Source organism: Rousettus aegyptiacus, unplaced genomic scaffold (assembly GCF_014176215.1).
Source record: "Rousettus aegyptiacus isolate mRouAeg1 unplaced genomic scaffold, mRouAeg1.p scaffold_m13_p_3, whole genome shotgun sequence".
Classification (NCBI taxonomy): Eukaryota; Metazoa; Chordata; class Mammalia; order Chiroptera; family Pteropodidae; genus Rousettus; species Rousettus aegyptiacus.
In genome coordinates, this window is record NW_023416306.1 from 11,199,953 (window position 1) to 11,226,739 (window position 26,787).

Genomic DNA, 26,787 nt, shown 5'->3' on the forward strand with positions numbered 1-26,787 from the left:
TCTAAAATTTTATTTTAATATGCAGTAAATATAAACAATACTAATGAGCTATCTTACATTATTTTTTTCACACTGAGTCATCAAACTCTTCTGTTTGGACTAGCAACATTTTAAGTATTCACTAGTCACTTGCCTCTAGTGGCCACCATATTGGAAGGTACAGATCTAAAACTACTTGCTCATTAATTAAGGATTCAGAGACCTCCATTTGACTCCAAAACATAACCCAAAAGCAAGATCTGTTCTTGGATGATGCCTACTGAAAACCAGTTTACGCTTGTAAACAGAAATCCTGACACCTTCAACAAAAGCTCAGTGCACTGACTAGAGCCAACTATTCCATTTTAAAGCTTAATGCCTTTAATGTAGACTTTTAATCACTGTTTACAAGGATATACCTTTGAGAGAACTCATATATTTTTAGGTTACTAGTCCTATATCTTTGAATAAATTATTAGTCTTAATATCTTTGTGAGAAAAAAATTCTAAACATCAACTTTGGGAAATACATTTCCTTGCTTAAGAATATCTTCATAAATCCTTTATTTTAGTTTCAGAGAAGCACGAGTGAAATAGAACAAGAGTTTTATTGAATTTCCTTTATGCAATCATGATGAACTTTGATAAAGGAACCCATGCACTCAAAATGTCACCCTCGCTTTGCACCTAATCTAAAAAGAATTAGCATTCTAAGGGAGATTTTTGCAGGCACTTAAAACAATATGGGAGGTTTCCTTAACTCAAATCTGCCTTCCTTCTAAGGCTTAGCATTCTAGAATCAGACATTTGGGTTGGTGGCCAAATTTCCATAAATTAATTTATGGAAAATAATTAGAAGATGGCAAGAAAGTTGTTTTTTACTTTCCAAAAAACCTCATTTTCTCTATTTTTTTCTTCTAGGGGAGAATGAATTCTAAATGGAAAATGCTGTCATTCATTTCATTTGCTTTATTACTGATGTCGATTAAGCATCATTTCCGGTAAATATAAAAGATTAATAAATCATTATCTTTAGTGATTGGCAGATTTCATCTAAAATACTGAGTTTTGTCCAAAAAAGATTAATAAACACTCCCTATTAAAAAATTATCTCCTCTTTGGGGAACAAATCAAACCATAAACAAATGAATTCTTTCATTTTTTTATTAAGCATATATTGATTAAGCACATTCTTGATACTAGGCCCTGTTCTAGGTGCTGGGAAAACAGTAATAACCCAAACAAAGTGACTGCTCTTATGAAATTTTACATTCTAGGTGGAGAAGATGGACAATAAGCAAATAAATATATAACAATATAGGAGCATAATATTTTATATATTAATGCTATGAAGAAAGAAATAAGGCAAGATAAGAGGATAGAGAGTATTGAGGGGTTATATATTTTAAACTACATTAAAGTTTCATCTATTAGGAACAAGACTCAAAGTGACCTGCTGTAGAAACACAGGTGTGCTGGGGAACAAATTTGTTAACCTGCAAAATTCTCTCACATAGATAAATTCAAATTCTTACCTCAGCCATGCCTTCCTCCTTATGGTCTTTTTTTTTTTTTTTAATAAGCAATGCAATGTTACTGGATGCTATTTAAAAATCAGCTATATTGTGGGAGCTAATGTCTTTTATTTATTTATTTATTTATTTTTATTATTAAAAATTTTGGGGGTGACATTGATTGATAAAATCCAATAAGTTTCAAATGTACAATTCACCAGTTGTATGTGTATTGCACTGTGTGTTCACTGCTCATAGTTAGATTACTTTCCATCTTTTCGAATTAACCCCATTGCTTTGGCATCACGTTCCACATGTTATTTTCCCTTTGGCATATTGTACCTTAATAGATAGGACTCATGGTCACTTGTAATAATATTAAGATCCTCTTTTTGAAGATAAGGTGCTATCTTAATCAAAAAGGAAATTATAGACCATAAGCTTGTAGCAGGCCTGGATTCCAGAACTAAAATGTCAGATCAGAACTGGATGCTATGTATTCCAGAACCTGGCACTTAGTAGGTATTTATACCTGGCATTATACCTGGCATATAATAGGTGTTTACTAATTACGTGGCTAACAAGTAAGTGAATGGGTCTGAATTCTAGATTTCCTGTTATGCTAATTGCAATAAGCATTTGTTCAAATTTAACACTAAATGCCTTTTCCCTCATTTACCTAAAGAATAAAGAAGCACCTACAGAAGATAAGGCTCTGCTGGTAAGAATCTCCATTCCATAAATATTCCACAAACTGAACTGAGGCCAAACTGACTGAAGTCAAGTGTGTAGTAATGGTGATGGCAGTCAGAAAGGACAAGAAACTACACTGAGTTCTCTAGAGGCAAAGCCACTGACGAATTTCTTTGGTGTCTACACATGCACACATACATGTATGTGAGTTTGTATGGACATGTGTATGTGTACATCTCCAAATTTTGCTCACTCAACACGCTTGCTTATACCAGACAAGTTTTTGACATTTGCCATAGTATCTCTGTTCACGATGATGTTTTTCTTTAGATTGACAGCCCTCATCAGTCCACCATATTTTCCACCACTGACCATTGTGTAGGAACTGAGATATTAGTGAAACCAACTGTCGAAAATAAATTTTAAAAAAGACTGCATTTATCACTGTATATTTTTAATGAAGCTTGCTTGGCATAGATGATTTGGATTTTGAATGAGCATGAGGATTGGGCAATCTGATATATCTTTAGCTGAAAACACGTCTGAAATGTCAAAAAAGGATGTACTTTTAAATAGACTTTATAATATTTGATTTTGAAATAATTATAGATAGATTCACAAGAAGTTGAATCTATTCAATCACCACAAAGATTCCCTCTGAGCCACCATTTATACTCACACCAAACCTCTCACCAACCCTCCCTAATCACTTGCACCACTAATCTATTTTTATCTTTATAATTTTGTCCCTTTAAAAATGTTTATAAATGGAATCATACCGTATATGATCTACTGAGATGAGCTTTTTTTCACTCAGCATAATGCCCTTGATCCAGCCACACTGTAGTGTTTGTCAACAGGTTATTTCTTTTTATTCCACCAAGGGATGTGCCAGTGTTTGTTTAACCATTCACCTACTGAGTGTTATTTTGGTTGATGGTTCTTTTATGGCACCTGGAAAACACTGTACCACTTCCTTTTGGGTCCATGGTATCTGAAGAGAAATCCACTTTCATTCAAATTGTTTTTCTCCCATAGGCAAATCATTTCTGACTGCTTTTAAGATTTTTTTTTTTTTTTTCACTTTTAGCTCTCAGGAATTTGACTATCCTGTTCCTTAGCACGGATTTATTTAGGTTTATCCTGTTTGGGTTCACTTAGTTTTTTAAATCTGTACGTTTATATCTTTTGCCAAATTTCAGGGACTGTTCGGCCATTTTTAAAAATACTTTTAGTTCTATTCTCTTTCTTTCCTTCTGGCACTCCAATTACAAGAATGTTAGATCTTTGGTTATAGTCCTATGTGTCCTGGAGGTTTTGTTCATTTTGTTTTTTCATTCTTTTTCTCTCCATTGTTCAGATTGAGGGGTTTCTATTATTCTGTCTTAAACTTCGCCAATTCTTTCCTCCATCCTCTCCATTATGCTGTTAAGCTTACCACTGAGTTTTTATTTCGGTTATCGTATTTTCAAGTTTTAAAATTTCCATTTGGTTCTTCTTTATATCGTCTATATCTTTGACCTGACTTTTTTTCCTTTGCTGCAACTTTCTATTTTTTTCATGTTTCAAGTGTTTGTAATTGCTTATTGACGCATTTTTACCATGGCTGCTTTAAAATCCTTGTCAGATAATTCTAATTTCTATGTGATTATAACATCTGCAGATTTTCCTTTCTCATTCAGAGATCTTCCTGATTCTTGGTATAATTCTTGATTGAAAACTAGACATTTTGAGTACTATGAGACTGTAGCTTATTTAAACTTATTTTCACAGGCATCCTCTTACACTGCTCTAGCTGGGAAATGGGTAGCACCTCCTTATGACTGTCAGTCGAGGGGTGAAATATCAGGCTCTCTCTTCTGCCTCCACTGAACTCTAGGGAGGAGGGGCTCTTTGTTACTAATAGCAGGGATGGGAGTTCAGGCTCCCCACATAGTCTCCACAGACACGGACTACAGGGGGATGAACACAACTGCTGAGCAGTGATGGAAGGTCTAACCCCCACTAACCTCCTCTAACTCTGGTGGGGAGGGAAGGGAGCATCATTATAGTCTGTTGAGGATGGAAGTCTAGCTCTCAGCTTGGCGTTTGTAGGAGGGATGGACGTGGGGCCACAGTTTTTCTGTGATATCGAGCTGGAATACAGTGAGCAGTGTACAATAGTTTTCTGTCTTGCTAGGTTGCCCTTTTCCTGGTCCTTTAGCTCTGAAGAGTGGGCTTTTCTCAGGGTTCTTTTTGTGTTTGTGCCTGTTGGCTTCTCTAGCACTCAATCTGGGCTATATGTGGCAAAAATCCCAGGGGACTCACTGCTATGTCAATCAATCCTTGCACCTTTCAGAGTATTCTTTTGTTTGCTTTATATATAATGTCCAGAGTTTTTAGCTATACTTAGTGATCGAAATAGGAAAAACTAGTACTATTTCATCTTTCTGGAGGCGAAAGTCATTTAAAGTTATTCTTATTTTATAAAAAATCCCCAATTTATGAAAGGAAATTTCCCTCATAACTTCATTAATTAAATAATTACCTTAAAAGTACAACAAAACCTTAGATGGGGCCTCTCTTTAAATGAAAATCAAACATGAACATCTGGACCCCTACTTCAACCATTTTATTTCAACACATAACAGAGCATCTATTATATAACAAGCTACTAATGTTTGATAAATGAATTAATTAAATCTGCATTCTTGTCTAAATATGCATTATTTTACCCACTTTGTTAATTTAAAAATATATTCCCTCCTCACGATCCACATTGTTTCTTGCCCTCCTGCCTTTGTTCATGACCTCTTTTCCGAACTAGCCCTTATCTTTCCAGAGCCAGTCCACATATTTCTTTTCCAAGTGGTTTCCCTTATTCCCAAATTTATATGCCCATTTATATGCTCCCATGGGGATCAGATTTTCCCTATTGGCCCTTATCACTTTGTACTGTAATCATTCATTTAACATTGTTTTTCCTGCTAGTTTATCAGCTTCCTGAGGACAGGAGCTGACGTAAATGTTCATAGTTATAGAACCAGAACCAAACAGTGTCTGTCATGTTATAGGGGTGCAATACATATTTGACGAATGAGTGGATTACTCTTAACTTGATTTTCTCTTTGTACCCAGGGATCATGAAGCAGAACCTCAGCTCTCAGACTGGTTTGATCCTAAGTAAGAAAAAAAATTCCGCTCACAACATAAAAATAATAGTACATTTCCATTTGAACAGGGAAGATTTTTATTCCATCACCAAATTGTTGCTATCCTGGCCTTAAGAGTTTTTACGTTGAAAGCTTTTATATACAGAACTGGGGCCTATTTATAAAAAGCTAGGCAATTAAGGGTCATATGAGAAAGCTATTATCTGGTTTTACATTCCTGGTTTTATAAGAGAAAAGAAAAAAATCTCTCTAGAAGCAGCTCGAAATGCCATTAATGACTCCTCTTGATTTTGGCATTAATATTCGGGGACAAGCTCATTCTTTGTGTAATGCTTCCTCGTATTCTATTTTATGGCTATATAGCATAATTAATTCAGCCAGCTCCCCATTGGTTTTCTACTGTTTGCAATTTGGGGGCTATTGGAAGTAATCTTTCAATAAATATCTGTATACATGTGTTTTTGTACACTGTGTTTTTGTACACTGTTGTGTAAATTTATCTGAGGATAAATTCTTATTGTGGCACCATTAATGTAAGAGGATATAAACATTTAAAATTTTGATTCAGGTTGCTAAACTGCCCTTTAATGATTATTCCATTTATTTCCAATTAACAGTAGAAAACTGTTAGTAAAATTTAATTTGTTTTGTATATTTATATTTTATTCTAGTAGTATCAAACATTTAATATTGGCAATTAGTTAAAATATCTCAATCAATTTGCATTTCTGTAATTATTAAATTTCAGTATCTTTTTACGTGCTTATTATTTATTTGTATTTCATCATCTGTGAATTCCTTTTTTATATTTATAATTCTTAAATAAACTTCAGGTGCACAGAATTAGATTAATAATTCTTGCTTCATGACTCATCATTAGTTCATACAAAATTTACTTATTTATTTGTATGATTTCTCGCTTGCTTATTTTTAATGAAACAAAAATTACAACCTTCAATAACTTCAACATATAGCATTGCATCTCCTCATCCTACCCCCTGTAACAGTCACCTCCCACTTACATTCTTTCTTAAAATATAAGTCTGTATCTTCAATATATATTCCGGAAAAAGTCTATTTTAAAATTTCAGTTTTTTATAACTTTATCAAGAGGATATCATGCTGTATGTAATCTTCAGGGACTTAGTTTTTCCCTTAATAATAGATAGCTAAGATTCATCCAAAAAATTGCATATCACTGTCATCTGTTTTCATGGTTGCATAATAATTGACTGTGGAATTAAACTAGTTTATTCATCCGCTGCCCTGGTAATGGGCACTTAAGCTGTTCCTAGGTTTTTGCTCTTATGAACAAGACCTTTTGCTCTTGTAAGATGTTTTCCAGGGAATTCAGAGTTTAAAATGTGAAGAATAATTATAGATAAAAGAGCTGCTTAACATCCACCTCTGACAGCATATTTAACTACTGTCTCATTCCCCCCAAATCACCCTGGCCTCCTTGATGCTCCGATACACCAAGCATGCTCTTACCTCAGAGCCTTTGGACCTTCTGTTCTTTCTGCAAAGACCAGTCATCCTCCAAATAGTCTAAAGGCTCATTCTCTCACTTCCCTCAAGACTTCACTCAAATGTTATCAGTTAAGCCTTCTCCAGCCTCCCCATGTAAAATGGTGCCCATACTCCCTTTCTTCTCTGTCCAATTTTATTTTTCTACATTGTACTCATCAACATTTAACTTAATATCTATTTGCTTTATAATTAAGCATCATATTGACTTTTAGTTTAAAATAAAATGAATGACCTCTTTAATATTGAAATATCAGGGAAGAAGCTCATTTTTTTCTTATTAACTAAGAAAAAACCATAAGCTTAGAGTGAATATGAAATAAAAAATGTCTCCCAACAGCCAAGGCAAGTATGAAAAATAAGAGAATTTCGCCTTAATAAATATCAGAACGTATTCTAACACCATTGTGATCAAATCAACATGGAAAAGTTCAGAATAGTAAATCCAGAATTAGATCACAGTATACTGTATAAATATTGACATGTAACAAAGGTGGTATTATAAAAATCAGTGAGGACAGTCAGGAACTAAATATAAAGAGAATTCCCAAGATAAAGGTGAGGCCCTAGTCTTCCAGACATCTGAGAAAGTTCTTATATGGAGCTTCACTCCCCATAACCAGCTCTTAGAATTTATGACCAAAATTCATTGTTCAAATAAAATACATTACAGATTTACTTCATGGGGGAATGGTGTGTGGGAGGGAACTGACATTTTCCATTTAAATAAATACTTATGGCTAAAAAAAATCAGTGAGGAAAGGATGAGTTATTTCATAAATTATGCTGATACTACTAGCAACTTACTTGGGAAAAATGTACAGCTTCTGTCCTATGCCATATATAAAGATAAATCCCTGAAAGATTAAACACTTAAGTGTAAAAAATGAAGCAATGAAAAAAATCTTACTAGATAGTCAGTAACAGAACATGTAAAATCTAGGTAAGAAGATCTTCTTAATTAATGAGGGAAACTAGTAGCTATTTAAAAAGATGCATTTCTCTATATGAAATTTTAAATTTTTTATTTGATTTAAGAACCAAAATTTAATAGATGAGAAAACCATCTAGGAAAAAATATTTGTAATACAGATGATAGGGTAATTATCTAAATCAAGGAGTCCTTACAATTACTGAGAAAAAAATTAACAATTCAATAGAAAAATATGAAACTCACAGTAAAGGAAACTGAGATAGCCAACAAGCATATAAAAAGGTGCTTAAATTCACTGGAAATTAGAGAAAAGTAAAATAAAATAACAATGAGCATTTATTCTTATCAATATGGAATTTTTTAAAAGCTACAGTCTAATTGTGTAGGGAAAATGCTCTTGGAAGTGTGAATTACAGCCTTTTAAAAAGCATTTGGTAAACATCTATTAAAAATGAATGTACACATACAGCACTCCTACTCCTGGGCCTATCCAGTAAAAATAACAGCCACAATACGTAAGTACAAAAGAGTAAGAAAGTTTATTGTATCATTTCTCACAGTGATAAAAATCCCAGAAATAAAATGAATACCTATTTGTAAGGCAATGGCTAAACAAACTGTCCACACCTCGAAATACTATTCAGCCATTAAAAAGAATGAATAATAACTAGTCCAGATGACCTGGAAGGATTTCCCCAAGATTGTGTTGAGTGAGAAAAGCAAAGTACATAAAAGTATGCATTTTCTCATCACTGTAAAATAAACAAGATTTTAAAAGCCTGGATGTGTGTGTGTGTGTGTGTGTGTGTGTGAGAGAGAGAGAGAGAGAGATTTGTGTACTGCACATGAATTATATATAGAATTATAAGAATAGAGAGGAAAAAAGAAAAGTAGGTTGCTAATAGGGCAATCAAGCCAGGAAGGCAGGAAGTGGAGAAACTTCACTGATGAAGCAGGAGTAGATGAGGAAATTCTGTAGTACTATTCTATCATGATTCTGTGGACTTATGATATATTTATTTTCAATATATCATTTCTGCTTCTTACCCTTTCAGACTCCTGCTCAGTTTGCTAGAACTAGATATAGGTCAATATGGCCTTGGCTTACAGGAAGAGTCCCCACACGCTCCCTCTAGATAAACTTTTTAGACAAATTATACCCTCCCATATTATTATCGTGGATAACATCTCATCAAAAAAGGATATGGAGATGCCAAGGAGCTTGCAACAATTGGAAACTGTGACTACCCTAGGCCTAAAGGGACAACAGATGGAATGGTATTCCTGGAGACCAGGTATTTCTGGAACCATGAAACAGCCACCCAACAGAAGTTGTGGTTGCATATGGACACAGCCACTGCCAAGACCTCGACAAAGCTGGGAGAGAGAGGAGGAAAACAAATAACTTCTCTTCCCTCCCTCTGACCTTATGTGGGTGCCTCCCATTAGCAGAACCCACTGGAAGCCATACAACAGGGGACCTTATGGGATTAGTCTATTCCCAAGGCATATGGCCAGGCAGAGAAGAGCTGAGGATGGATAGAGGAAAGGTAAATGGAGAATAACTATCATTATCCACCCTTTTTGCCACTCAGAATCATTTCTCAACCTTCACTTAGATGAAAAAGTTCATGTTCCCCAAGCAGAAGAAATACAAAGTCTCATCAATTATGGGATATCAGCAAGAAGTAATGACAATTCAGCCATATTCCCACCTAGAACCGAAACTGTAACATTAGCCATCTCCAGTATTCTGCAGATAAGGTAGCAGGGAAAGGAAATAAAGTAATTAACATAATAAATCATGGCTACAATACCACTCAGGAGGTTGGTAATAAAATAAGGTAGTTAATAATCACTGTTCCATGGTTTCCTTATCCTCCGACAAGCCCTTCAATGTCAGAGTTCTTACCTGATCTCCATTCCTGAAGAGTCTGAGTCCCATGGTGGACCCACCTTGTTGGGTTGCCACAACTTCCCACTGACCATTGTTACTGGAAACGGCAGTACTAAGGGGCACCCCAGAGAATCCCTTGGGTCCCACACACACAGCCCTCCTCACCAGCATTGTGTTTACTGCATCTAATATCCCCTTGGTGATGAAGATCAGTCACCCCGGCCAGTGCAGTAATGTCATTTTCCACCTGTTAGCTCAGCAGCATGAAACAATCTCCTGAGGGAAAGATGCTGCCCTTTTCTTTACAGGGTCTAACAAGGTCAACCAGCCATTAGTTGGCTGGCAGGTGCCCCTGGAAAACAGTGTCATATTGCAGGCTTGGAGGTAGCCCCTCCTGTTGGCAGGTCAGATGCTCAGCACTGAGTATAGCGCAACCCTAGTAAGAGGATGCCTGTGCCACTGAGCCCATGTTTAATCTCCACAGGAACCTAAGTAGCTGGGGCCACTTTGTACATAGACACTAAGCCAGGCACAAGGGGGGGAGGGGGCTAGTACCATCTGGTTTCAGGTATCCACTGGGGGTCTTACTATCCCCCTTGGACAAGGAGGGACTACTGAATATCATTATTAATATACTAGTAAGAGTTCCCAAATCTAGTCTTGTCTGGTTCTAGATGTGTAATTAAACTTGCAATCACCAATAGCAAAATGGCTTCTCACTTTGTATTCATTTCCTTTCAAAATGAAGTTCTTAATTTGCTTTAATAGTTTAATGCTCTGCCTCCAGCCAAGCTATTTATTATTACTAATGAAGCTACTTCTGCTGTCATTTTGTCATTATTAGAAGCAAATCTAATGGCATTCTCTATTTTTGGACTAATCTCATTTTCTTCCAAGTCGCACTGATGGGCCTAAAGCATTAGGAAAAGGTGAAATGAGAGGACTCTAGAGCTTCTAGAAAAAGAGGAGGGAGGAAGAGAAAAAGGAGAAGGGGAAAAGATAGAAGACATAAGGAGACATGGTGCTGTCTGCTTTAGCCAATAATCAGAGAAATGTTCCGATCCTGGGCTACTTGAGTGTAAGCTGCAGTCAGAGCTCAAAGGAAAAAAATCCCCAGGCTCAAAAGGCAGTAAGTATGGCACCACGACTAAAGTATAGATTCCGAAGCCCAACTAGCTGAGCTTGAATCCTGACTTTGCCATTTATGAGTTGTGTGATACTAAGCAATTTACTTAACCATCTGTGCCTAAGTTTCCTCATGTGAAAAATAGGGATAATAACAGTACTTATAAGACGTTGCAAGGGTTAACTGAGTAGAGTAAAGCACTCTAGAACTGTGCCTGGCACACAGTAAGTACTTCATAATTATTAGCATGTGCACTTGGACAACTTCTGCTGTCAGAATAAACTGGTACCTGATGAATTTGTTTCTTGTTTGATCAACAGAAAACGTCCTGATGTAATAACAACAACTGACTGGCTCGCTCCAGTTATATGGGAAGGAACTTACAATAGACAGGTCCTGGAAAAATATTATAAAAGGCTGAACATTACCGTAGGCTTGGTCGTATGGGCTACTGAAAAGTAGGTGCTACTAATATTCATTCTTTTTTATTTTGCAAAAATGTATATAAGCACCCATGAACTTTCTACACCAAAGAGCTACTCATGATTAACCCTAAACATTATCTGGTTGATCTGTTTATGTATTTATTTATAGTGGTTATTTTCTCCAGCCATGGCTGAATCCTTAAGACTACTTGGAAATCTTTTCATTAATATCTCTTTCGCTCTCTCTTCTTTCTTCAAAATAACTCTACAAGTCTTCTCAAGTTGCTACCCCCTAGTTCTTGCCCCCAAGTTCTCGCTTGCCCCCAAGTTTACTACCAATACAGTTTCACTAATGAATACAATTTAGCTCCAGATCCAACTTCTCCACCTTGATCTGCTGGTAGTTCTTGAGCAACAATGACATGTATATTAGACAGCGTATTTAAATGACACGCATACTCCTGACGATTTTTAGCAAAATGTTTTTTTCTGTTTGTTTGTTTTTTCATGTTTCGCAGATTTGCAGGACAGTACCTGAAAGAGTTCATCCAATCTGCTAATGAGCACTTTATGAATGGCTACAAAGTTATCTTCTACATCATCATGGATGACTTCTCCCGGTTCCCTCCCATAGAGTTAGGTCCCCTTCGGACATTTAAACTCTTTGCTGCATCAAAAGAAAAAAGGTGGGAAGATGTTAATGTCGTACGCATGAGGAATTTAAATGTGTACATCATAAAACACATCCAGAATGAAGTCGACTTTCTCTTCAGTATGACTATAAACCAGATCTTCAAGAAAGACTTTGGAGTAGAAACCCTGGGCAAATCTGTAGCTCAACTTCATGCATGGTGGTATTTTCAAAATGCTAAAAATGTTCCTTATGAGAGAAGATATAAATCAGCAGCTTTCATCCCTTTTGGAGAGGGAGATTTCTATTATCATAGTGCAATTTTTGGTGGCACGCCCCAGGAGGTTTTAACCTTCACTATAGAATATCAAAGAGCAGTAACTAGTGACAACAACAATGGACTTAGCAGCACATTTGAGTGTCACCTAAACAAGTACTTTTTTATCAATAAGCCCACTAAGTTGTTATCACCAGAATACAATTGGGATCCAACTTTTAGAACTCCTCCACAAATTAAACATGTTAAGATAGCATGGCAGCCAAAAGATATTTGACGGTTATGTCATCAGATTTATGGGTTAATAAGTGAATCACAATAATTACTTAAAGATAAAACATTAAAACTTTCAGTGTTTTTAGAAACTTACAAAAATATGTGATCTTTGAAAATAAGTTGTTTTTCTCTTTGTAATTTTGTACCATCTAAAGCTACCTATGCTGTATGAAAAATAAATGGATGAGAATATGTTAATGCACAACAATGTTGTTATCTATATATTATAAATAATGTAGAAATTCTTTTGGAGGCATAAAGTGAGTGTTTTATATGAAGAAACACACCCAGACTCTAGTTCAGAAGATAGATAGATAGATAGATAGATAGATAGATAGATAGAGATAGATGATAGAAAGAAAAAGAGAAAGAAACAAACAAAAAAAAATCAAAGGGATAAATGTAAGAGAAAAGATAAATATTCAACTCACTCATTAAATACTGTTTTTCAGTGTTGTGATATATATTGCTTATAACTAATCTTCTCAATTAGTATTCAATCTATCTAGTATCTGATCTACTTAAGTGAACTAGAGACATTCTACCAAATATGTACCTTACTTTTACTATTACAAAGATATTGAGTTTGTTTGTTTTTTTTTTTTAAATGCTACAGGAATTTTATTTAGAAAAGCCAGTTCTCTCTGGCTGAAGGCCTGGGAAAGAGGCAGCCCAGTAGAACCCTAGTGGGGAATCCTATCCCCCCTTCACAGCTGGCTGGCCGGTCCTGTCTACACCAGTCCGCAGAGAATTCCACCCAGAAGTACTAACAGGCCCAGTGTCTCCTGGCCCTCCATTCAGCCGTACAGGGAGACCCATGTCCAGCATCTCTGGGGCCTGCGCCCAGTGGCAAAGGGTGACCCCCACTACTACCACCAGAGGCAGAAAGAGGCCCAGGTTGATGCTTCCCTCACTTAGTGGCAACTGGCAGAGATCGAGAAGCCCGTTGGCTGGTACCACGTGATGCAGAGAGAAGGTCATGGGAGACACTCTCTGCCCCACAGGCCCAGCATCCTTCACTCGCCACCTAGCGGCACCAGCATGGGAGCCCAGGAAAGTCCTTTCCCTCGGCTCAGGCAACACCAGCAGTGATCAGGAGGTCTTGGGTGGCCCAGAGAACAGGGACAGGAAAGCACCCACCGGTCATGGCCCAGAATCGACCACGCTCCACTTAGCAGGACCTGCCAGGGAACTGCACTCCGCCCCTGCAGGAGCCTTGGTGGAGCCAGGTGAACAAAGCGGACCGGAATAATGCTGTATAGTCTCCGAAATCTACACTGTCATTAGAACCACGGTCCAAAAAAGTAATCCAGGGACTATGCAGTAAACACAAACAAGTGACATCTTTAAATAGGATCTAGTGTCTCAAGATTTAATAGTCAAAATGTCTAGAATACAATAAAAATCACTCATCATACCAAGAACCAGGAAAGCCACCACCCAAATGAGACAAGGCCATCAACTTTTGCCCATTTAGTGATAAATCAGATGCTGAAATGATCTGACAAGGATTTCAGAGCAGCCATCACAAAAAAGTTCTCAACAAGCAATTCCAAATAATCTCAAAACAAATTAAAAATAGAAAACTTCAGCAAAAATACTTATTGAATGAATGATGGTTAGCAAAAACTATCTGTGGAAGGACATATACCATAGGCTATCATTTATATATTATTTTATAAAATGTGAAGTAACACTACATACTGTTTAAGGATATATACATATAGGCAAAAGTACATAGATAAGAATTTCAAGGATGATCACCAAATTCGTGGCTGCGGTTGGCTCTGTGTTAGAAAGGAAATGTAATCGAAAAGGGATACACAGTATGCTTCACCTATATGTGAAATGTTTTCTTTCTTAAGGTTAGTTTGGCAATAGGGTGTTCATTACAACAGTCTTTACATTGTTATGTTTGAAATATTTAATGACACAAATGACTTTGCCGAAAACTCTACTGAGTGATGTCTGTCTCTTATAGTTTGAAATTTTTCACTCTGTACTTTAAACAAAGCATTAGATCTTAATATGGTTAAATTTTGCTTTAACTTTTAAAATGTACTGTCTTTACCAAAGATTGTATAAAATGAATATATTTCAAAGAAGTAGAAAAAATATATATGTAAAATTACTTTCTAGGATAAGATTTAGAACAATACCAGTACAGAAAGAAAGAAAAAGAAAAAAAAAAAAACAGAGATGATGTGCGCGGGAGTGGGGGAGAGAGGGAAGGAGGGATGGAGAGAGGGAGGGAGGGATGGAGAGAGGGAGGTAGAGAGGGAGGGAGGGAAAAAGGAGAAAAGAAAGGAAGGAAGGAATGAACGAAGGGCCAATGTTCTGTTTCTTAAGCTACACAGCGGTTTCTATTTTAAAAAACTAATAAAACTAACAAATCATTGGCAAATTTAGACAAAAAATAAAAAGACAAAACACAAATTACCAATATCATAAATAAAAGGGGAGACATTATTACCACTAATACATGTTTTTGAAAGATAAAAGAATATTATAAAGAATAAAGAATACCTATAGAAAACTAAAGCAAGCTTACATTTCGCTTAATGTTAAATGGTGAAAGTTTTTCCTCTGAAACCAGGAACAATTACGGGAAATCAGGAACAACTTTTATTCTATATGTGCTAGAGATTCTAGTCAGTGTATGAAGAATAAGAAATATAAATAAAAGCTATAATTAGCTACAGATGACACATGTGTCTGTAGAAACCATGCCCGAAAGATAAACCATTAGAAATAAGAGCATTCAGCAAAATTGCAAGATGAAGACTAGACCAAATCAACTGCATTTGCAAATACCAGCCAAAAGTTGTTAGCAAATTTTTTAAAAGATATCTTCTATAGTAGCATAAAAAAATCAAGTATCTAGAAATAAATGTATCAAAAGATATGCAAGACCCCTATGTCTATTGGAAGACATGAAAGAACACTGAAATAAAGGGTGAACTGGAAGACTAATAGGATAAAAATGTCAATTCACTCTTAATCGATTTACTGATTTAATTCAATACTAATTAAAATTACCAGGAGGTTTAGTTTTTTTAGGGTTTGTTTTGGGGGTTTTCTTTTTTGCGGAATTTAACAAGCCAAGTTTAAACTTTATGAAACTTTAAGGGTCAAGAATATCTTAAACACTAATTTAAAAAAATAAAGTCAAATTCTTGGCTCTATTAAATAGTGACTGATTATAAAGTAAAATATATATATGTATGTGTGTGTGCGTGTGTGTGTGTGTGTGTGTGTGTGTGTGTATATATATATATATATATATATACGTGTGTGTATATATATATAATACTGTCCCAGGAATTGACGAGTAAATCAATGTACATAACTGAGATATGCAATGACTCACATACGTGGGTACTTCACATATGATAGTAATGATAACGCACAGTTCCCTCCTTCCCCTGCCCCGCCAGAGATACTCTTTTCAGTAAATGGTACTGGCAAAACAGAACATTCCAGTGGAAAAAAATTGCAACCGTGCTTCCTCTCACCAAACACAGAAACCAATTCCAGGTGAATTAAAAACCTAAAGGTAGGTAGCCCCTTCTTCCTTTTCCTCACTTTCCTGGACAGTTCAGCCCTTAGGCTTGAGGCAGGCCAGAGCAAGGTAGGCATCCACGAATTCTCACCACCGCTATGCGTCCCTCACTGCCGCCACTCCGGCTCAAGCTATAATCACTCGCCCGGGTTATTAAAATGGTATTCCTGCTCTCCCTGCTTCTGCACTTGCCTGCATTCAGTCTGTTCTCAACACAGCATCGAGGGTGATCATATAAACCGTACATAAAGCCATGCCCTGCTCAAAACTATTGTACTTCCTATCTCACACAAAACGAACGTGGCAGTCGTTACTGTGATTCAAATACCCTCATCTCCTAATACTCTCCCCCAGCTCAGTACACGCCTCGCTGTTCCTTGAGCTCACCAGATATGCTTCCAACTCAAGGCTGTTGCACTGATTATTTCCTTTGCCTGGAATGTTCTCTCCCTATCTCTGTCTTTTGCTCAGAAGTCATCTTCTCAGTGAGGTCTGCCTGACCACCTGATCTAAAATTATAGACTCCAAAATTTTAAACTTAATTCTTCCTTCCTTGATTTATTTTTTCTCCTTAACATTTACAATTATATAACATAGTATACATTTTACTTATTTTTCTTATTTATTGTCTTTCTCTCCACAAAATGTAAGCTTCCATGAATTCAGGATTTTTGTGTTTTGTTCACAGCTGTAATCTCATAGCCTAGAAAAATAAGTGGCATATTGAAGGCATTCAATCAGTATCTGTCGAATGAACAAATGAATGAATAACTGATGACTCTGAACTGTCCTCAGAAGATTCTTAATTCATCCACTTTCTTTTAACAATCTAACCAGGACAAAGGAGAACATAAGAATTAACACTAGATGGCACAATATTACAAAGAAAGTTACCCGAATCAACCTATCCTTTCCCGGACAGGAATCACTTCAAGAAAAGTGGAAGTGTTGCCAAGTTTCCTCTGGTCTCCCCTGTCCCCAGCCTGTTAATGTTATGTTTGCTGTACAGCTGGAATTTCACTAATTTATGCCCCGTCTGCAGAAACGTTATTCCGCCCTGCCAAATATTTCAGTTCTGCAGTGTGCCAGTGCATGTTACCAAGTTCCTCTTCTCCATCCCTTGCAACTCTCCAAACTATCTTCAACTAACTCACTAGTGAATGCACTAACACCTGTAAATTTCCAGAGCTGTGGGGTGGTCTGTGGTGAGGAAGACTCTGTCCCCACTGGGTTACACCCGAGAACCCACCCTGAATCCATGAGTTCTAAGGGCTGGGGACAGATTTGAATGGTAGCTATCTAGGAATAAAGAATCACCATTTCTTTGCACCACTAAAGCCTCTCTTCCCAGGCCAAGTCAAAGGCATGTTGACTGCTTGCTTCTGAAGGACTGGCTATCCCAGGTGTCTCAGTGCTCACGTCAGGAAGCTCCTGTCACTAACCTGCCCTGCGAGTCCTTTTTAGGCTAGGGTGACCAAACGGTCCCAGTTCGCTAGGCACTTTCCTAGTTTTAGTGCAGGAAGTCTCAATTCAGGGCAATCAGGATAGCTGGGAACTCTACCTTGAGCCCAGGTCTATCTGAACTCTACTCAAACTCAAACAAGAACGGCATCACACCGTGTAACATTTTTATCACACATATAGACTTTTGCTCTCCCTTCTCATTACACATGTCGTCAGTCACTAAGTCTGTCAATTCTATCTTATTTGTGTCACCTATATTCACTTTCTCCTCTACATTCACACTTAAAAGTTTGTGGAAAACTACTGTGAACCAAAAAAGGAGACGAGACCACTGCAGATTCAGAGCCTTCAGGAATGAAGCTCTGGATCACACCGCCCGGTATGGGCGCGGTTCAGAGCAAAGGGAACATGAAATGAGTAGCACAAGAAGAAAGTTATGAATATCAACTACAGGCTCACAACCAGACAGAAAAAGGGCTATACCTGAAACATTATTTCCTTCTTGCTTAATGTATGTGTGTATATGTGTGTGTTTATGTATCTTTGTATATGTTAATGAATTGTTGGATGACCTTGCTCTGCGATTCAGTAACAGCTTCTTATGACTTTTGTCTCTCCAGGCTATAAGAAGTGGCTCTTCTGCTGTTACTAATCTCTGGGTTGCTTCACTTTCTCACTTAGACACTCAGTTCTTCTATTACCTGGTAACCACTTCCCTGAATTACATTTTCTCTGTTGCAAATACTAAAAGTGATTGCAATTTTCCTGGTTGTCCCTGACTGTTAAAACACATGACAGCTAATTCCACTCTATGTACACCGTAATAATAAGTCTATATTCTGCAACTCTTTCACTTCTGGAAATTTATATGCAAATATACTTACACATCTACAAAACATGTGTCGTTCGCAGCTGTATTGTTTGAAAGCCAAAAATGAGGAACAACTCTAAATCATTCTCTATAGGGAAATGGTTAAATAAAGATTGGGACATCCATAGGGCTGTAAAAAAGAACAAGGAAATGCTCTATGCACTAATAGTATGAGTAGTATGTGATCTTTTGTGTAAGAAGGGGAAGGATAAGAATATATGTTTGTATTTTCATAAAGAAATACCAAAAAAAGCGCCACAAGAAACTAATAAAAGTGGTCACTAATAAGGGGCAGGGCAAGGGAGAACAACATAGAGACGGGAGGGAGAATTCTCAATATATACCCTATATTGTTTTGGTTTGCGACTCATATAGATGAATACTTATTGAAAAAATAATAAAAATTATAAAAATGCATGTAAAGAAAGAACTGCAACATGTTCACCAAATGATAAACAAAATCAATATCAAAACAAAAGATGAAAACAGACTATACAGTTTATGACCGATTACATTCTGGAAACAGCAAAACTACGGAGACAATAAAAAGGCAAGTTGTGGTCAGGGTTGGGGAGCAGGGATGAATAGGGGGAGTGCAGAGAATTTTCAGGACAGTGAAAATACTCTGTATGATATTATAATAGTAGACACATGTCATTTTACATTTGTCCAAACTCATAGAAGGTACAACGACAAAAGTGAACCCTGAGGTAAACTATGGACTTTGAGTGATTACGATGTGTCAATATAGGTTGGTCCTTGACAAAAAAAATATAGTATTCTGGTGGGTAATGTTGACAGTGGGGGAGGCTATACCTGTGTAGGGGGCAAAAAGCATATGGGACATTTCTGTACCTTCTTCCCAATTTTATTATAAATCTAAAACTCCTCTAAAAAAGGTTAAAGACAAGAAAGGATATACAGAGGGCTTTGGTCCTCATTTATGCAACTGGTCAAGAAGGTTGGTGTGTATTTTAACTTCCCTCCTCAACCCATTCAAGTTTTAATTGCCTTTGGCTCGTAGGTCAGTTAAAGTTCTTTGCCTGGTCAACTGACCCAAAATGATTCCTGAGCATCCTATACTCTGCATAAGCCTAGCTTTATAATACTGACCTAATTTACCTTTGGTAATCAGAGCCAAGCACACCAACCAACACTAGAAGCCTTACTTCTCTAGCCGTGAACTGAATTTCTTGACTGATCACAATGTTTTATGAAATACAACAATGGTACAAAATAAATATTCAGTAATTCCATGGATTATATCAATGATAGAATTATGACCAACAGAAATAGCAAATCCAAATCCAGATTAAACGTCAATTTTGATGCTTAGAAAGTTTCTCCCCCAAAGCTTCCTGATAAAGATGGGAGATTGAATGTAATAATTCAACTTCGCTTCCTCTGAAACCCCATTAAAACTCTGGTAGAGGGATTTTTTAAAACCCATAAACCTAGAAATACAAACAGAAGAGGAGATAATAGAGACAACATTTTGGAAGCTGGAATGCAGAAAAGTGATGTGAGATATAGTGTAAAAGCCAAGAACTAAATTAATGTATATCACAGAATCTTCCAAAGGCTCAGGAACTAAGTGGACTTTTGGAAGTGGAAGGTAAAAAGGAATATAAAATAGAGATTGATAGAACACAATTTTAAAATCCATTCCCCATCCCTTCAGTGTGAACTGGACTTCGGGACTCTCTTCTAAAGATAGGGTAGGGAAAGAGAAACGGCAACCAGAGAAATCTTAGCCAAGGGCTCAAGGTAAATATCACTAATCATAAGTCACCCCTGATAAGATGCAGTGGAAAGGGCAGTTCATCTCTGTGGTAGTCTTCCCCCAAATCCACATTCCCAATGTAATCATGACAAACCCAAACATTAGACAAAGCCAAATTGAGGGACAGCCTACAAAATACCCGATCAGTACTCTGAAACTGTCAAGGTTCTGAAAGACAAGGAAAGAGCAAAACGCTGTCACAGACTGGAGACCAAGGGAATGGGAAGACCGAATGCAATGTGATAGCCAGAAACAGAAAAGGGACATCAGCAGAAAACCCGGTGAAATCTAAAAGGAGTCTATGGTTTTAGTTAACAGTATTGTACTCATGCTAATTTCTTAGTTTTGGAAGATGCGGCTTGATAATTGAAGATGAACACATTGGAGGAAGCTTGAGGAAAAGTATTAAAAAACTCAATACTATCTTTAAGACTTTTTTTTTAATCTAAAATTATTTCAAAATAAAAATTTAAAAATACAAAAACGAGAAAAGAAGATAAAGCTCTAGCTTCCCTCTTTGTGACCTGAGTGAACGACTCCTGTAGAAGACTAGAATTGGTGAATGCAGAATGACAGAACAACCATGGGAACAAGTACCTTGATGGAAAATAGGAGCATGACCTAAGCATGTTCATACTGAATGCTGAGACCCAATACCAACCTCAGAACTGGGCGCCTGGGCCCCACACATTAGAAGCTCCTACCTACGAGAGAGAAACAGAATGAATTTATGAAAGAACACGTGGGTATCATTATCACTTAAGCCCCGGCACTCAGTGCTGCCACAGTGCTATCTCTAACCTTAAATAGCCTAACTTCATTTAGGCTCCAAGGAGACACTTCTATTTCTTGTTCTTGTCCTCCTTTTTCCTCAAAATAAAAGGTGACTGTCCCTAAATGCTATATAGGTGGGCGGTTTATGTTTCTGCTCTCAGAGACAGACTTTGCTAAGGAGAGAATTTGAACAGTAGCAACGCTATGGTTAAAAAAAAAAAATTAATTAGTTTGATAAATCTTTCCTTTGTGAGAGCCTGAATAAAATACTTGTATATTAAATTCTCAGAGGGCTGAATGTCCATTTTTTAACTTCTCTTTGGATTTCATTGATTCCAGTGATATCACTAATTAGCATACTATTTGACACTGATATATGGCAGCTGAAAAACATTTTATAACAGTAAATAATTCATATTACTCTTAAATCTGTGTCTGTATATCTAGATGTAATTTGTGTAAAGGGAGTTATTCATATTTTACACTAACAGATGGATACTAATTCTAGAATTGTAATTAGTTTTACTTTTATAAAATGTTTCATGCAATTTAATTACATTTTTGAATATTAAATGAGAAATTCTAGCTTTAAATATTACATTAAAATTTTTATATTCATTGATTAAAATTAGCATCTTGCCTTTTAATTTTAATAGGTTATTTTGAATGCTTTAAAAGAAAGGTAAGTAAAGTCTACACCACCTCAAGAAGGATTTAATATGGCATTATTGTCAACAAATTAAAATTTATATGATGTCTCAGTATAACATTTTGCTGAAACTAAATAAGAAAACAAAATTTGTGTAAAAAAAACCATAATAATTCATTACTTCTACAAGCCTTTACTGCTCATCCAAATATCACTAACCCAGACATTCACAATAAAAATTAAATTTAGTTGTCTGATAGTTCACAGACTTTCAGTCATATGAAAACCACACCTTGGGATAATTTTCAGTTTTGTGAAGGTATATATGTCAAGACAAGAGAAAAAAAGTGATTTTACTTTTTACGACGGAAGAGTTCCACTATTAATTGGCCAACCTGGATGCTTATAGGTGTAATGCTGAGTCAAGAACTCAGAATTGGTTATTGTTACTGACAAACTAAGTCTTCAGCAATGGCATGGACCAGGAAAGCCTAAAATAAGGGAAGTCCACGTTATTGGCCATCATCACGGCCACTGTGTTGACAAGTCCATTCAGCAAGCACTGTGTTGGCTAGAGACAGAAGAGAACTGGCATTTACTGAATGGGCCCTTTTGAACATCTGTGTATCAAAAGTCTCTTCTGCAGTGGAGAATTTCTGGTGAACACTTCATGAAAGCAAGAGGGATTAGAGGAGAGGAGTCCAGGGAGAATTTGCTTTACCCATTTTGTTTAAAATTTTAACAATAAGAAATATTCACATATCACTCCTATAATCAAAAATAAATTTTCTATAGGTTTATGATTGCAAAACCTCCCTGAGATCTGATCATAGTAATTCACCCCATTTGATGAGCATGCCCACTACTTGTTCATGCTCTGCTACCCATGCTGAGATCAAGACTCTCATTTAAATGTAGACCTTCCCATCAGCATTCTCAGCCTGGAAAGGGCAAACTGTCCAGTGTTTACTGAAGATTCTGATACTCCCTTCACTAATCCATATATTGTGGCAAAACTAAACCGAGAGTCTTCTGAACCACATCAGAGGATATATGAGGCTTGTATGGGCAGATTGCATGATAGATCTAATTTGGCACACCTGTACCCTAAATTTTTTTAGCCCTTCTTTTAGGCCAAATTCTTTCTGGTTTTTCAGTGCTATTAGGGATTAGCTAGCTCACTATGTTGTTAGAACCACAGCCGGCTGCCCAAGCAACCACACGTACTGCCAAATATCTGGCAGGTGCAATCTTATCAATTAATTAAGTTTAACCTAAAAATTCCATTTTTATTTTTTTGGTCAAGCACTCCCATATCCATTCACGTCATAAATTAGCAAATTCCTATAATTCTTGTAGATGTAACACTTAACCTTCCCTGCTCTGATACTACATTTTTTGCCTTCTGAGGCATGTTAAGTTTGAATTCTGGTTGGTAGATAAGCAGTAATGAAAGACAGGGAGTGAGACAACCTCTTAGTTTTCCCTCTCCACGAGCCATGGTTTCCTTAAGCAAGGATGGCACAACAGGTAACACTTTTGACACATGGTTTCTAAAACCAGAGGCAATCTCTTCCCCTTGCTTCACCTGGCGGTGGGGGAGGGGGGAGGGACATTTGGCAATATCTGAAGACATTTTTTATTGCAATGACTCAGGGATGGTGTAGCTACTGGCATCTGGCAGGTATGTGGAGGCCAGGGACGCTGCCACACATTTTACAATGCACAGGGCAACTCCCACCCAAGAAAAATTACCCAGTTCAAAATGTTAATAGTGCCACAGTTGAAAATACTATTTTAGATAAATCTAGGAGCTTAGGGTTCTCTAAGCCTTGATTCCTCTCATGCATTGCTATTTCATTTGTTAAGATCCCAGTCTTCTCTAATCTAGCTTAATCTAACATTCATATCAAATACCTGACAAAGTATGTGAATTCATATACTAATATAATTTACTAAACCACAAATCAATCTCTGAATTCAGTTTTCAGTTACCTCTGCCCTATGACTACAAGCTATAAGAGTTTTTTTTTTTTTTTTGCCAACACTATCCCATAAAGGCATTGAGTTTTCCATTAAGGCAACACTTTTACAATCTGAGTATGTTACCTGCTTGCCCTCAATCATCCCATCATTAAAGGCATCCATCATGATTCAATCCCTCTTGTTCCCCTTTAAATTGGTCTATGGCAACAGCTATCTGATTCCCCAGAGCTTCCTCCCCTTTGAGTACATAGTCCCTTACGACCATACAAGGTAACTTGATTAGCTAATCAAGTTATTTTGCCATTTCAATATGGAATGGTACGTCTTCATGGAATATGAAAAGAAGTCTCTCCCTTTTGCCTGATGTCTGTGTAATAACCATTCCCCTGAGGATGTGTTGCCTGCAATCCACTGTCTGGAAACCATTAAATAGTCAGCTTCATGGAGGCAGGGACGTCTGTCTTACTGATCACTGTATCTCCAACACCTACGCTATCCTTGGCACATAGTAGGCACTAGTTTATATTTACCAAACAAAGTCAAATGTCAATTCCTCTAAGAAATTTTTTTTTATTATTATTATAGTGCTTATTACATACTTTTCTTCATCTGGTTTTCCTCTTTGACTGAGTCTCTTGAGGCAGAAACCCAACAACAAAGATACCTAGCAATCTAGTAACAAAGGTACAGAGTAGACTTTTGAAACAACTCATAAAATAAAGCAAACATCCCCACTACCATGGTCAAAGGAGACATTGTGAAATAAGTGAGAGCTTAAGAGCTTATAGGCTCATCCGCATAGTAAAGATGTGGAAAGCTGAAGTCGCTTTGGTTGCTAAGCACATGCAGAACTGGTCTTCCAAGAGATAAACAAACTGCTTTCGCTCCTACCGAAAAAGAATGCCCTCTTTGAAACTGCCCGAATCTCTTTTTATATCCTTATAATGAAAGACATTCTTTCTAATTTAAATCAATTAGGTATAAATTGGTATTCTTCTTAAAAAATAACAATTATACCTGAAAAAGTTAAGAGATTGGCTATTAATAATCTGTGTAGTCATTAGGGGCAAATAAATTAAATGAGGTTCTTTTTTGAAAATTTTAAATATCAGAGACTCTCCAAGAGAGAAATGCAGGTGATTCTGTTGCAAAGAAAACTTTGAGGAAAGACCATAGGCTTGAATAGATTGGGACAATGCAGTAATTAGGGTAATTAGCACCAAGCACCATAAAGTAGAAGAAAAGCAGGTAAAAGTCGGGAAAGGATGCCAAGGACAAAATGTATCAATTGACAAACTGCCTAGAATCACTTCAAGACTTAGAAACATCTTTTGCTCTTGTTTCTTGCTCTCTGGTTAGTCCTGTGGTTTACCTGCTTCTAAATTAAGAATTACATGAAGGATTTTGACAGGAGGCTTCTTTTGAACATAAACTCCACTAAATACCATCACTTTCCTTGTAGTCGCAAAATTATGCATACCCAATGCTTTGCTTGGTACTGTTGAGGCAATAATTAACCTTTTGCCACTTTGGAAGGTCTAGGATTCTCAGAAAAGTCTTGTAATGATTTCATCATTACAAGACTTTTCTGAGATAAATTATCTGACACAGACCCAAGAGTGATTCAATGAGCATATATAGAGAAAAAACTCATTAGCTTCACTAAAGAGGAAAAAGATCAGACACAACCAAACACTTTTATGAATTACCGCATTGCCATTCTATATACATGGTAGCTTTTACATTAAAAAAAATTAGTTCCACTATACTGAATTATAATCATTTTTGCTGAATGCTAAGCGTTATTTAACTTCATTACTTTTCAAGGATATCTGTATAAAATCACCACTTAGTTTTAGGAAATGCAGAGTATAACATAGACTGTTTGCCATGAGTTAGTGCATAGTTTGTCTTTTTATTTTCCTCTCATTCTATGTATATTTTGTTAATAAATAATAAAAATAGAACCAAACAGCAACAATTCTCAACTTCTTTCCTTCCAATAGAAAAACACTTTATCTCTCCACCAAGAAACTAATGTTTAGAGGAAATGCATACTGATAAAAATCACCCTGCTTTTATATTTTAAAGAAAATAACTAAAAGTGAAAGGAAAAAGTCATCATTTCTTTAATTCCCATATATGGTTTGACTTTCAGTAACCACACCTCCTATGTTCAGTAGATTTTAAAAACCTTACATTTAGACTGTTTTAACTGTTCAGGGGATGTGGATTCTATCAGGAATAAACTTTTATCTTTAGTTCAATTTTAGTGTTTATCATTAAAAAAAATCACATGACACTTACACAAAGGAGACTTGAATAAATGGAAATATGTATCATATTTGTGGTTCAGAAAACTGGTCCTTCAACCAAACATGTAACGCCAATGTCTGCCAGAGGTCATGTTCCTTAAGCCTATCGTGAAATACCCAGGGATCACTTGGTTCCCTCAACTAGTCAACTAGTATTTTTGAAATTTCTCTTTCAATCTGAGCCACCTGCCTCCATCTCTTTGCCTTTCAAATTCTACATATCACTTTATCCCTTGAGTTTCCTTTGCTCTAAAACAACTCTGTCTTCACATTTTCTGTTCTTGGTAAGATGCAGCACTTTTTCCCCAGAGCATACCAGACCAAGGGTAAGAGTGGGTCACAATGAGTTTCCCAAATTGTATGTCTCTAGCTCAGATTCTTTCTCTACTTGCTCTTCGGAAGCTCCAGTTTCCTGCTGAACAGCTCTGGGTACCCTCGACAGATGCCTTGTGTGTGCTACCAGACAAGGTTTTTAAGAAAATTAGAAGAGATAATTGGGTAAAGCAATTAATATAGTTCCTGGCATACAGCAGGCATTTAAAACATAGTAACTATTTTTACTACCTAATATGTTACTCATTCACCTCGTCTATAAGTGGAGATTGGTCAATATAAAAAAAGGTAACATGAATATTTGTCATGACATGGGAATTTAGTACTGTAATGAAATAGGTAATCAAAAAAAAGATAGGTAACAGACACAATAATCAAACCCTACATTACTCTGCTTGCATTATTTAATGGCCAATATTAAAATGACCATTGTTGACTTCTTAACAGGTTTTTAAAAATAAAAATATAGTGGACAAATAGTACCCATAAAATTCACAATGATGTAGTAATTATATCCAGTTCCTCCAAAGCCATATATCTGATGGTCCGAGAAAACAGATTTCAAGAATAGTAAGAAGATATTTTACGCTCAGAGTTATAAATGATATACTGGGATTGA

General features: G+C 36.5%; 1 protein-coding gene across 1 annotated transcript; it reads left to right on the forward strand.

Annotated features, from left to right (window-relative positions):
* Positions 1-2,085: 2,085 nt before the first annotated feature.
* On the forward strand, positions 2,086-12,432 carry LOC107516317 (N-acetyllactosaminide alpha-1,3-galactosyltransferase-like 1). The gene is given in 5 exon segments (XM_036238605.1): positions 2,086-2,166; positions 2,168-2,214; positions 5,304-5,348; positions 11,143-11,280; positions 11,766-12,432. Coding segments are annotated over 5 exon segments (978 nt in total).
* Positions 12,433-26,787: the final 14,355 nt, after the last annotated feature.